The sequence below is a fragment of the Ursus americanus genome, chromosome 14 (assembly GCF_024610735.1).
Source record: "Ursus americanus isolate L20-20 chromosome 14, mUrsAme1.1.p, whole genome shotgun sequence".
Taxonomy (NCBI): Eukaryota; Metazoa; Chordata; class Mammalia; order Carnivora; family Ursidae; genus Ursus; species Ursus americanus.
In genome coordinates, this window is record NC_142140.1 from 66730540 (window position 1) to 66744320 (window position 13781).

Below are 13781 nucleotides of genomic sequence, written 5' to 3' on the forward strand. Positions count from 1 at the left end.
GCCTTGTACCCCCACAGATGGCCGGTTTACACTCTTCTTCTGAGAAGACAGGGCCCAAGTTTTCCATTCCATCCCCAACTTTCTCCAAGTCAACTTCAGCAGTTCCAGAGATAACCCAGCCTCCGTCCTATGAAGATGCCCTAAAGCAGGTAACTCGGCGAGATTTGTTCTCTGGGGGGAAGCGAGTTGCCTAGACAGACGTCGTTTTTCATTATTGACCTTCGTGCGGTTCGCAGATGCTGACATTGAGTGCTTCGGGAGCCCCTCGGTGAGAACGGGCCAAGTGTCTAGATGCTAACTGCAGAAAGGTGATGGCTATACGTAGCAGGTGTGTGAGGCAGGCAGAGAAGAGGGGGTGCTGGGCACCCAGGTGCCTGGATTTAATGCCAGCAGCCAGCGGCCATTCTTACTAAAGTTAGACAAGCGCTCAACTTGTCTTATGTGAAATAGGGTCCATGTCTACTTTGCAAGGATTCTAGGGAGTGTAGCACTTACGACCTTGTCCAGGCACGGAGTAGGTTCTCCAATACAGGAGAGTGGTTGTCAGGATGACACTTTGTACAAGGTTCTTGTTAGTTTCAGAATTCAGTGATCCCGGCAAAGTATTGATGACCGTGATCATGGAGGTTTGGCTTATGCTCTGCTGTCATTTATGTTGGGAAATGTTCCAAATAAAAAGTAAAAACCAAAGAAAGGAAAGCAGTGAATGATCATATATTTCCAATGGTCCGAGCTTGGGTAAGATATCAGATGGCCCTTTGCATGAGCCCAACCTCGCAAGGAAGATAGGAACTAACAGGAACGTGGTCTGCTTGTGAAACAACACGGCAAACACACCAGTCGGCTTTGGCGTGCTGGCGTCTCCCAGATCAAATCAGCTTGCAGTGAAGTCTCACATGGCTTAAAGAGTATTTTTAAGTGGCGGGAGATTTTAGGCGAAGAGTGGGCTTTCTCATTTCTGAAACACTAGAGGGTCTTGCAATAGTGGGGCTACTTTCTGCAAGGGGACGGTTGACTGAAAAAAAGTATTCTCTTCCTCCTTGAACCACAGCATAGGGTCTGCATCTTACCCCTCTTTCTTGTTCTCCGTTCGGCTCATTTACATTACCTGCCAGACCCTGTGGACATCTGATGCCTTCTAGACTGGCAGGTGACTCACTCTGAGCAGTGCTCCCCTCCGTATTGATTACTGATGCCTTTGTGTATCGGGAGTGGGCTCTCAAGGGAGTGAGATAGGTACGGGCCCGTGTCCTCCCCGTTTTCTGCCCCTGGTATCTGTAAGCTTCCACGGATCCTTTGTGCTTTCAAAAGAGAAGGAAAAGGTCTACCCAAGTGGATTCCCGTAAACGAGACTTTAGCGTACGACTCAGATGAGCCAGAGGGAAGGGGTGTCTACCCTACGGGCATCAACACGTACCAAGGGCTCTTTCCACGAGGAACAAGGAAAGCCCGAGCCACGTGCTAGGGCCACAACCCCAGCCCCCAAACAGGAGGCAGATCCAAGTCGCTTCAAAGTGAGGAGAATGGCAGTATGTTCTGTGTTAGGAAGCCCTGTTCTTGGGATGGAAGCCTCTCACTCGGAAGGACTCTCCTGGGGAGCAGTCTGCCTTCTTCTCCTCTTCTCCTGTGCTAGATTTTTTCACTTGGGAGTTTTCCCATCCGTGATGAGCCCTGGGCTTTAATCGCGCGGTCAGCCAGTTATAGTCCTGTGCACAGCAGCGGTGTTCACGGTGGAAGCGACCCCAGTGGCCGTCGACGGATGAATGGTTAAAGTGTGGTAAATACATACAGTTAATGCTAGTCATTTTTTAAAAAGATTTTATTTATTTATTTGAGAGAGAGAGAACATAAGCAAGGGGAGCAGTAGAGGCAGAGGGAGAAGCAGAAATTCCCGCTGAGCAGGGAGCCCGAGGCGGGACTCAATCCCAGGACCCTGAGATCATGACCTGAGCCGAAGGCAGACGCTTCACCGACGGAGCCCCCCAGGAGCCCCAATACTAGTCGGTCTTAACAAGGAAAGCGATTCGGACACACGGATGAGCCTGGGGGCTATTATAGAGCAAAGTAAACCAGTAATAAAAGGAAATACACTGTGTGAATCCACTTCTGTGAGGTCTCTAGAGTCGCCCGATTCATGGGAGCAGAAAGCAGAACGGTAATCGTCAGGGGCTGCTGGGGAGGCGGACAGGGAGTTCGTGTTCAATGGGGACGGCGCTCCAGAAGTTCTGGAGACGGATGGTGGGATGGTCACACATAACGTGAGCGTAATGGACTTGATGTCACTGGACCGTATGCTTAAAAGTGATGAAGATGGTGGAATCGGTGTTGTGTGCCTTTTACCGCAATTAGGGACAAACCCACCTTAACCAAACCTGGTTCGAAACAGCGGTAGGGCTGCGTCTCACGATCTCCCACAGAAGAGAGGGCCAACCTTCTCACTTCTCTGTTCTCTTCCGCTTCATTTGCAACAGCAGATGACTCGGAGTCAGCAGATGGATGAGCTCCTGGACGTCCTCATTGAAAGCGGAGGTAAGACTGCCCGTGGCTGGCCCCTCGGGTTGCTCTGCACCTGCTTGTGTGCTGGGAAGCGAGCGCTTAGGACCAAGGTCAGGTGCTCACAGCGGGTCAAGCGTCCCTTCGCGTGAGCCCGCCGGCCACGCTGGGGCAGGGAACAGAAGGCACAGTGGGTGACTCTTCCCTGACTTTGTCCCTCTGTGCTGGGTGCTCGCTCAGCAGTCATTTTACTGGTCGGTGTCCTCAACTCAGTCCCTGTTTCCCTAAGTGTTTTCCCTTGCGAGTCCATTTCTCTCTGCCTTTTAATCCCAATCTCCCTATCCTCTTAATAATAATAATAATAAGCAGGTTTTATGCCACCGACTCGAAACGAAATTCAATTACTGCTCTCCCGCTGGGCGGTCCCTTCACGCTTAGCTGTCATTCCAGCCTGCGACCAAAAAAAAAATGTTCTTTTTGCCTCCGTTTTAGTCATTCATTTGTTTTTTCAAAATTACATGGTATGTGCCCAGAATCTGAAACCACACAGATGAATAAGATCAGGTAAGGAGAACATGTAGAGAGAAAAAAACAAAAAACAACCCTCAAGTCTTAGCGTCTCGATAATAACATCTAAAGTTCGGAGAAGGAGTGGCCAGGCGTTGTACTGGGCTCAGTGCTGCCCCTGTCCAAGTCCTCACCTTTGCGGAGCTTAGAGTCTGGAAAGGCAGAATGCACAACAGGCAAGAGGACGGGCAATTGCTCCCTTGTAACAAGAGGAAGAAGGAAAAGATGGGTGTGTATCTTTATACGTTTCGCGGTGGAAAGAGGAGAGGGTGATATCAGACATCCTTATGTGTTTTTAAAGATTTTATTTATTTAGGAGAGAGAGAGAGCAGGGAGAGGAGCAGAGGGAGAGGGAGAGGGACAAGCAGACGCCCTGCTGAGGGCAGAGCCCAACCTGGGGCCCCATCTCACGACCTTGAGATCAGGACCTGAGCCGAAACCAAGAGTCAGACTCCCAGCCGGCTGAGCCACCAGGCACCGCAAGACACCCTTATATTTTTAATGAACTATCTGGCCAGGTCAGCAAAGGTAAGGGTGCAGGAGGGGAGCATGGGAGATTTGAGGACAGAAGAGTCATCCGAGGACAGTTATAAACCAATCACGAATGAATTTTCTGGAGTAGGGTATATCACAGTAGGAGGCTAGGCTATATTAAGTGCCGTCGGTAGGTTTGTTATCATAAATCTACAGTGAGGCCAGTCAGCTCCACTGTGTCATTTTTCTCTTGCAACCAAGATTCATCCAGGTGTGGGTTTTTTTAAAAAATATTATTTATTTATTTGAAAGAGAGAGTGAGAGGGAGCGTGAGTGGGGATAGGGGCAGATGTTGAGGGAGAAGCAGGCTTCTCGCTGAGCAGGGAGCCTGATGTGGGACTCGATCTGAGGACCCTGGGATCATGACCTGAGTCGAAGGCAGACGCTTCACTGACTGAGCTCCCCAGGCGCCCCTAAAATTAGATTTAATAATAAAAGGTTTTACTACTTCATTTGAGAATTAGAAAGTAAAAATACTAAAGTCAAATTATTATTTCCCAAGATGTGGTTAATCCAAAATATTAAAAAACGGCCATAAAGGTCATGAAGTCCATGTGTATAATATTTAAAATTAGGGGGTGCCTGGGTGGGGGGTTTTGCCAAGGGAGTATGGTGCAAGGAGAAAAAAACAAGGCGCTTGAGAATATTTCTAAGACAGTAGCCATAGTAGAGCAGAGAATATCTATCAGCTGGACAGGCAAGAAGTGAGAGCCAAGGGGGTGATGGATGGAGAAAGTAGTCGAGTCAGTAGGTTGGAGTGACCCCAGGTGGCTGAGAAACTTGTCCCGGTGTACTTCATACATGAGCTAGAGGGAGGGGAGGGGATGGAGAGAGAGCGAGAGATTTTGCGTGACATTGAGCTTCCAGGGGGATGCAGAATTTGGGGGTGACAGGGTTCAGGGTGTCCCACAGAGTGGGAATGGAGGGACCACCGGAGTTGGGGGGGGTAGGGTGTCAAGGCGCCGAGAGGCCACTGGACAGTCAGGTCACTTCCCAGGATGCTGACGTCACAGGGAAGGACAGGAGCTGAAGTGGGAAAGGCAGTGAACTGGGGGTAGAGTTTAGAGTTTTCAGCGGATGTGGGAGAGGGACCAGGAGCCCCGGGTGCGGGGCGGGGGAGCGGAGAGACCCTCAGAACCACTGAGGGGGGCTATGGGGAGGATGCCGAGCAATAACTGCACGGTGACAGTGGCGTGGCAGCCGGTGACTCCTCTTCTGACTCCGAAGTAAAGGTGCCCCAAGCCGGGGTGAGGAGGATGCAGTATCCTCGGGGGACAGCCAGGTGTCAGTGAAGGAGCAGGTAAAGGGACCTGCTTTGAGAGGTCGCTGATCAGAGTGGAAGTTCCAGAAAGAAAGGGTTTGGGGAGAGGCCAGGGAGAAGAACTGGACATGGACCGGGCCCTTTAAGGATGAGACTGGGTGACACCCAGAGAAGCACAACCATCTCGTGTCTGAGCGTGACTCCTTCACCCCAAAGATCCCTAGCGCGGGAGCCCAAGGGGTTTAACAATGCCCGCTGTGTTTTGCCCACAGAAATGCCAGCTGACGCTAGAGAGGATCATTCGTGTCTTCAGAAAGTCCCCAAGATACCCGGGTCTTCCCGAAGTTCTCCTGCTGCCCTCCCCAAACCCTCATCTTCGGGGGGCCAGCTCTCCTTCGATCACTATAGCACTGACGGCGATGAGCACCTTGAAGTCTTATTAAATTCCCAGAGCCCCTTAGGAAAGGTGAGCGATGTCGCCCTGCTGAAAATGGGGAGCGAAGAGCCTCCTTTCGACGGGATAATGGATGGATTCCCCGGGAAGGCTGCAGAAGACCTGTTCAGTGCCCACGAGATCTTGCCAGGCCCCCTGTCCCCGATGCAGACTCAGTTTTCCCCCTCCTCTGTGGACAGCAGCGGGCTGCCGCTGAGCTTCACCGAATCTCCTTGGGAAACCATGGAGTGGCTGGACCTCACTCCGCCAAGCTCCACGCCAAGCTTTAGCTCCCTCGGCACCGGCGGCCCCAGCATCTTTAACATTGATTTCCTGGACGTCACGGATCTCAATCTGAATTCCCCCATGGACCTGCACTTACAGCAGTGGTAGGAGGGCTGGCCGCAGAGGCGCGAAGGGAGACCAGTGGGAATTCCATGGGGGGGAAGCACACAACCAAAAACACTCCTATCGTCCAAAAAGTGGAGCAGGAGGAGAGGTGGAGGACGGAGTTTTCAAAGAAACAGCGGAGACTTCCATGACCGTCAATGAGAGCAAAAAGGAGTCTTGTGATATTTACCGACGTTCAGTAACCGTTAATGATTTCAGCAGTGCACTCAGAAATGTGCTTTCTCAGATCAGAAATGCCAAAAAGAGAGAAAAAATTCTTTCACTGCCTTTTCAAACACCAATATTTTTGTAGCCCCTGGTTTTTCTCAGGCACTGTTCGGGCCTAGTCTCACATCGTAAGCCTCTCTCGAGGATTTATTAGACACAGTACGGAAAGGAAATGGAGCTCTTTTTGGAGTAAAGGGAGTGTAGCATAACCATCAGCGTTTCTGGAAGATAGACCCATGGTGGACGCTGCTTCCCATCCTTCCCCTCTCTGTCGTTCAAAATAGAAGTCAGGCCCCACTTCAGTTAGGTTCTTGAGGTAGGAGAGAGGGACAGAACCAATCCATTCCCAGGGAAAGGAAGTCAACTCGGCCACAAAGCTGCCCCCTTACCCCAGTCCAGGACCCAGGACTCCGTGTGGTCACAGATCACAACGAACCTACCTTTGGTCCAAAGAACCCCACCGAGAATTTCCCTCTTGGTCAACCAGTCGCTAGATCACTCCCGCTGTCACTGTGGTGATAAGCACCGTGAAACAGCCAAGGACCTTAAAGCGAACAGAACCCAAAACCTCCTGCCATGGAAGGTTCCCCAACACAACCCCCTTTAGTTTCAAAGACGGGAGGTGACCCCGGAAGCAGATGGGAAGACTCGCTCTAGCTTCAGGAAGCCATACCAGGGATCATTCAGACAGTGCTAGAAAACCTTGTTTCACGTGTCCTGAGAATAAATACCATGGGTTCCTACAACAGGATGACCATTTATGGAGGTCCAACTTCTTTGGGGGGGAGGGGCTTGGGGGTCCACCTCCGTTTCTCTTTCTCCCACTTTTCGTTCAAGATACCAGTCTTTTCCTGCTCCACTTTTGAACCTCTTTCCTTTTTCTGCCCCGACATCAAGAGGACTTCTCCTATCTAACAAGCTTCCGTACTCTTAATAAAGCCATATTTTCAAAAGCTAGAACTCCAGGTTCTCCCAGGGAACACATTTTCCATATGCATCATTCGCTGCAAAAAAACCCCAAAAAGTTGAAAGAATGTCCTTGGGGAAAAAACTGGTGACTTGACCCATCAGTCCCAAAGCTCATTCTGCTCTCATTTGATCTAGAGCCATCAGTGATTTGGGTGGTTTTGGGGACATTGGAAATCATGACGTCAAGACAGATCTGAATGATACTTGCAAGGAGAGAGGATGGCAGGTCCGGGTCGGTGAAAGGAAACACAGCCACACACGGAAAACAAGGGAAGGAAGAAAGCCGATGGTCTCGTGTGCACTCCTCATTACCTCGCGCTTTTGCTGGGCATCGAAACCCTCAAACGGCAGGACGGTCTCTCTCGAGCTCACTGGGGCTCGGCCGGTTCATAGCATTGCATGCTGTAGAAAGTAGCCAAAGCTGGTTGGTTGGTTGGCTTGTTGTGGTGGTGGTTGTTGGTTGTTTTTTAATTTAAATCACTAAGGCACTGTTTTCTTCTTTTGTAAAAAAAAAAAAAAAATAGTCACTGTGCACTTACGGAGAAGATAACCAAAAATGTTGTGATGTTTAGAAGTTCTCTTTTTGATAAACCAAAGATTTAGAAGTCATTCCAGTGTTAACTTGTAGACGTGTGTGAACACAGAGTGTTTTGGGGGACTGCTACTCTGAAAGCTCGCAGATCGTATGGGGGGGTAGGTATGCATATGTGTGTAGATATACGCGTGTATATCTCTCTACACGTATGTGTATTTGTGTGTCTCTTGAAAATTCTATACCGAAGCCCTTAAGCCCCATTCTGCTGTGAAAGGACACTCGGCCTTTCTCGCTGATCCATCAACAGACGACACACGTTGCCTCTCTGTACGACTCACAGCCATTTGCTCACCGTCGGCGCACCCATCTGGACAAGGACTATGGATGTGAAAAGACAGAAAATCTTCGCCCTTAGGTGCCGGGAACGGTAAGCACCGTGTCTCGTAGAAAAGCACCCAAGGGACACGGAAACCGTGTTTACATTCCTTGACCTGCAGTGTGCTCTCAGAGACCCATGCGGTACTTTTTTTTTGCGTTTTGCTTTTACGCGCGTCATCAGAACCAGAAATCCAGAGGGAAGCATGACCGGTCTTTTCTGGGAAGGTGAAGCTACGTGGAAGAAAATCTTACTAACACATTCCTCACCTTTGTTGGTCCCTCAGATGTTGACGTTTTGTTTGGATCTTGACGAACCTTGCTGGTCAGTACAGTTGTCATGTGCGACGTGGTGCGATTTGTATGTTCTTTTTTTCCCCTTACTGCCTTTGGAGAACAAACTCGCAGGGTCCCTGCGCGGGGTGTTTCTAGTGGAAGGACGAGACTCGGTCGGGAGGCCGCTGTGCATTTGCCTAGAGACCTATGGAAGCTATTCGAACGCTGATGACCAAGCATCACAGAGCAGACCCCTGGGTTCTTAGTCTCAGCCCCTCCCACAGGCTCCGCACACCGTATTCACTCTCTCCCTCCATAGAACAGATGTGACATTTACGGTATAAATCTAGGGAAACCTGGGAGAAACTCGGAGAAGTTGGCTGCACCCAGTGGATCAGACAGACCACGTTAATTCGTCTGTCTCCTAGTGGGAGTTGTTATCTTAAGTACTTTTAAACACTTAGGCGCGTCGTCTTTTCTGGAGATCGTTGGGGCCTGGCTAGGCGATGTACAGAGACTTCCGAAGATGGCTGCATACGAGCTTCTGGATGCTCTCAGAGCCTGGAAGTAGCCATGCGTGGTTTTCTCCAGATTCCTGGGGCTCCTGTGGTGGAGCAGGCCCACGGACACGGAGTTTGCGGCCAATCCCAGCGCTGCTGCAGCCGTGAGAGTTCAGACTTACTCAACAGAGTCAGAAAATGCATCCGTGCAAATGCTTCCGTTAGCGCTCAGTAGTAGTAGCCCTACTTCTAACAGTATTATTGAGACAGCAGCATTCTGATATAAGGAGGAGAGGGAGGAGGGGAGGAATGGAGGGAGGGACGAAGGGGGAGAGGGAAGGAAGGAAGGAAAGGGAGGGAGGGGGAAGGAAGGAAGGGAGGGAGGGAAGGAAGCAGAGAAGGGAGGGAAGGAAGGGAAGGAGGGAGGGAGGAAGGAAAGGAAGGAAGGAAAGAAGGAAGGGAAAGAGAAAGAAAAGGAAGGAAGAAAGAAAGGAAAGAAAGAGGGAGGGAAGGAAGCCGAGAGTTTCCACCTGAATAGCCAAGGGTCTGTGCACTGGTGGTCTTTGCCATTCAAAGACATTTATTTCCAATATGAAAAAACAAAAACAAAAAACCCTATCTCAAGCACTCAAGACAGTCCTTTTCAAAATATATTGAAACTCCCTCAGCTCTTCCAGAAACAAATGCCAACCTGGCCGAAAGCTCCCGCACCCAGTTGACTCACCCAATGGGCAATTTCCTGTGTTGGATCTGTGCCAAGCGTACCAATCCCCAGACATCCACTACTAACCTGATGACGTAGCCATGGTTCAGATTCTGTGACTGGGGAGCTGTGGTTCCTACAAGCAAAAACACTGGGAATCTCCCAGTCCTCAAACCAGAAGCCCTTTAGCTCTGATTTAAAAAAAAAAAAAAAGAGGGGAGGTGGTCTTCATTTTTCCAGAAGGGAGAGTCTCATAGGGCCCCTTTCCTGCCTTTGACTCTTAGGACTACAAGCTCTCTATGCAAAAGAGACACTTGGGGTGGGGGAGGGGTGCCCAAGATAAGCCACCCACGTCCCTTAGGAGAAAAGCACTGGGCCTCCCCCTCCAGGCCTTCCTTCCTCACAGTGGGAAACCCGCAGGGGCAGGCACACAGTTTGCTGTCAGGAATGAGCTGAACTCAGAGTGAAAAGAGTCTGGGGTCTTTGTTTTCCTGTAAATCCAATTATAAGCCAGCAGGGTGGGCCGGATGCTGAGATCGCTCCATCTTTCTCGAATGATGTGACTAGACACGCAAAGGCCAGGTCCTGGAACGAGATGGTCCTCTAGTTCCGAGAGCTGCTCAGGTTGTGTTCAGGAGCTGGTTTTGATTCTAGAATTGACATTTTCGGAGGATCCCTGGCTAGGTTGAGACTATGCACAAGAAGATGATTTCAAGACAGGGAAAGATCTGGGAAGAATTTCTCTATCCTTTATCTACCAGGAAAATTGTAATAGGACTCACTAGGGTCAACACCATAGAAGTAATGATTCTGATGCTAGGATTTGGCGGTTTCCCCAACGGATTAGGACCAACAAACTCCTGAACATCTCATGCTTCTTTAATCACCTGCTCCCGTCATGGACACTGGGCATGTGAGTTTCCTCTATAAACGGTTTAACAGCTCGGAGTGTTTATGGAAAGCGAGAGTATAATGGTGGGGATTTTGGATGCTATTCTAGGGTTTTCCAAAGGAAGGGAACCCACACTGCTCCCTAGAGTTCCCCTCCAGTGGGCCTGCAGTGAGGAAAGAGGGTGCTTGAAGCCCTCCCTTGGAGAAACCCAAAGAGGTGCTTTGCAAAGATCAAAAAAGCCAGCATACGTGTTCTGTGGGGAGCTGTGTGCTGTGTTCACATTGGTCTCCCTGGTCAACTATACGTTACCAGAAAGAAATGTGGATTGCCAGGAAAAGAAGCAACGGCTAAAATACCAAAGTTGGCATGTGTTCTTTTTAAAAAATACATAAATATATTTTTAAATAAAATGTTTATTTTGAAAACGACGTGAGCTTTTTTTTCCCCCAAATGATACACCAGGCACCGGGCCACACCCTTCAGGGGGTGTTATTTCGTGTGTTCTCGCGATGGCACCCTGAACTATCGTTATTCCCATTGTATGTACGAAGAAACTGAGGCTCAGACAGGCTCCGTCAACTGTTTAAGATTCTGTACCTGGAATATATGGAGCCAGCAGCCAAACGTTTTTCTCTCCAGAGCGCCTGATCTCAAACAGTACACGTCTCCCCTGTATTTACCACTGATAACACGAATACGATGAAGACTTTTGTGGAAAGGAACAGACCCTCCCATCACCCACATGCTTTCAAAGTACAATCACACACACATCTTAGTCAACCGGTTGTTTTCATCAGTTTAGTAACTGAGCAAACTGAATAGTAACGCGGAATGAATTGGGCATCAGAGATCCGCCTAGACTCCCCAAGTAAGTCTCAGTTTTTATTTGATTTTTCTCTCCTAAATGCATTTCTGGCTGTCATCTTCCCATCAGTGAGTATGTAAACCACACGGAGGAACGGAGATATCGTGAGAGCAGCCCCGGGATGGGGGTCCCGAGGCCTGGTGTAGACTAGATTTGATCTTGCTTCATGCTACGGCTCTGCCTTCCCTGTTCCGCCCTTGACTTTCTGGTGGGCTCTCCCACGTAGAAGCAAGAAGGGCACAGGTGGTCAGAAGCCCCAGGTGTCCATCGTTCAGGTTAACAATTCCAGCAAAAAGAGAGTTCCTCGTTCCTAAGAGTCAACAGCAGAAATCTCACCACTCTCTCTCTCAGGGGGCCCGTCCTGGAACCCCCCTCTGTGGCCATGAGAATGAGGTACTCATTTGGTCACAGGGTCTGGATCCCCCATTCATCCCTGAGCTGCGGAATGGGATCATTTGAATCTCATGGACCGACAGTGGAGAAAGTGAGATTTTTTTTCTAAGGGAAAATTGAGTTGCTATTAGCAAAAGGGGGACCAGGTGTTGAAGAGGCACAAGCTACAGATTTCTAACACGCAATCCCTGCTTTCAAGAATTTTGTCATCTAGAGAAGGAGACGGGTAAATAAGGAAGGACAACATAGTCTGAGAAGTGCTTACGTGGGAGTTAAGTGCATAGGACTCCCACGTAGTAGGTGTTCTAGGAAGGACATTTCATAAAATCTTAGGGAGGATGGTCACGGACTCTCCAGAGGAGACCACTAACGACACAGCAGTCGGCCACGCAGAAGGATTACGTGCATTCCAGGCAGAGGGAACAGCCTCTACAAAGGTATGAACGTAAATGAGCATTTACCATATTCGGGGATATGAGAAGCGCAGGTTGGCTGGAGAACCGGGAGCTCTGACGTAGGACCGCAGGAGAAAATGGATGGCCCAGCTCAAGAAGAGAGAGAGAAGCCGTCCTGCCTCCTCTACTTTTTGGTCTGTTTGGGCCCTCCACACGCTGGATGACACCCAACCACGTTGGTAAGTATGGCTCTTCTTTGCTCAGTCTACTGATTCAAAGGCAATCTTTTCCAGAAATACCCTCACAGACACACCCAGAAATTACGTTTCACCAGCTACGTGGCCATCCCTTCATCCAGTCTGACACATAAAACTAACCGTCAGAAATACTACTAGTAATACAATCACATTGTCATTGTCAGCAGCATCACAAAGGAGTATCTATGTTTATCATTGCGTGGAGAGGAACAACCGTCTCCCATGCTGGCTCAAAGCGGAAATCTTGAGTCCCCTCATGCCTAGATTATAGGAAGTCCCCTTTATCATTCTCAAGCTCACATCACCTCCACATGTCAAGAAATGCCCTTTATCCAGGAATGGAAAGAAGGACCCACCGTTCCTGGCTTTTCTTGTAAAAATGGAATACAAATGTATGTTCTTTGAGACCAGAGGACCCTATATCAACCAAGATGGGTTGTTCTGAGATGGACCTATGTGCTTCCTAGCCTCCAGGCCGGGGAATTAGAGCCACAGCTGCCGAGAGGGAAATCTGGGGACTTTCCACTTATTACCACTCTCAGCCTAAGGGGCTCCCCATAAGTGTGGTCTTGCCTCCTTGGTATCATGCTCAGCCAAGGGACCTCCAGGCCAAAGTCAGCTTGGACTTCTCCAGGGTGGAGAACTGGGGTTCTTTGAGTGATGTGGCCCAATTCAGACCGGCATGCTGAATCCTGTGTTCTTGCTCTCCTTCCAAGCCCAGGGCAGGATTCAAGTCCTCTGTGTTTCTGTTGCACTCCAGATAGGTACGGGTTCACTCAGACACTTCCCAAGGCAACAGGTCTGATGAGGACAGGGTCCAGCAAGGGTGACCATGTAATTTACCATCTAGGTCAGAACACTTTTGTTCAGGACAAATGCTCTATCCAACAGAAGGCCAAGACAACAGGCATATCGAAGACTGTCCCAGGCGAACCAGGACTATGGTCACCTTAAATATAAGTCACCCGAAGGATCTAGAATCCCCATCCACTTCCACTTATCTTTGTTGTTCAGTTGACAGGTTGCAGGGGCCCGGTTGACAGTCTCACCTTTTTCTAGCATACCTTTCCCCCCCGCCACAGGTGCCTCCTATCCTGACATCTATTACCATCAATTTGCTTTTGCATGTTTTTGAACTTTTATAAATGGAATCAGATAAAAAGTACTCTTCTGAAGCTGCCTTTTCCTGCTCAGCTTTTTTTTTTTTTTTTTTTGAGGTTCGTCTGTGTTTTTATCCACTGTTGGGTGAATGCATCCATTTTCCTTGTCCTATAATATTCCACTGTATGGATGTATCACCTTTCATTTATCTGCTCTACTGTTTTTTGTTTTGTTTCTTGTTTTCTATTCTAATTTTTTTAAGATTTTATTTACTTATTCGAGAGAGAGAGAGACAGTGAGCGAACATGAGCGGGGGGGCTGGGGTAGAGGGAGAAGCAGATGCCCCGCTGAGCAGGGAGCCCAAAGCATCGCTGAATCCCAGGGTCCGGGGATCAGGACCTGAGCTGAAGGCAGATGCTTAATCAACTGAGCCACCCAGGCGCCCCTCTTGTTTTGTTTTTTAAAGTTTATTTATTTAAGTAATCGCTGCCTCCAACATGGGGCTCGAACTCCCGACTCTGAGATCAAGAGCTGTCGGCTCTACGGACTGAGCCAGCCAGGTGCCCCTACCTGCTCTACTGTCGATGGACATTTCAACTGTTTCTAGTTTTTCA

The 13781-nt window shown here is 49.3% G+C and overlaps 1 protein-coding gene across 5 annotated transcripts in view; it reads left to right on the top strand.

Annotated features, from left to right (window-relative positions):
* MYOCD (myocardin) overlaps positions 1–8860 on the top strand; it is a 96798-nt gene extending 87938 nt beyond the window's left edge. For all 5 annotated transcript variants that reach the window (XM_087867626.1, XM_087867627.1, XM_087867625.1 and 2 more), the window contains 3 exons: positions 18–149; positions 2472–2529; positions 5128–8860. In XM_087867626.1, coding sequence (XP_087723752.1) covers positions 18–149; positions 2472–2529; positions 5128–5681 — 744 coding nt within the window. In that variant the 3' untranslated portion in view covers positions 5682–8860. The remainder of the gene's footprint in view (positions 1–17; positions 150–2471; positions 2530–5127) is intronic.
* The last annotated feature ends 4921 nt before the right edge of the window (positions 8861–13781 follow it).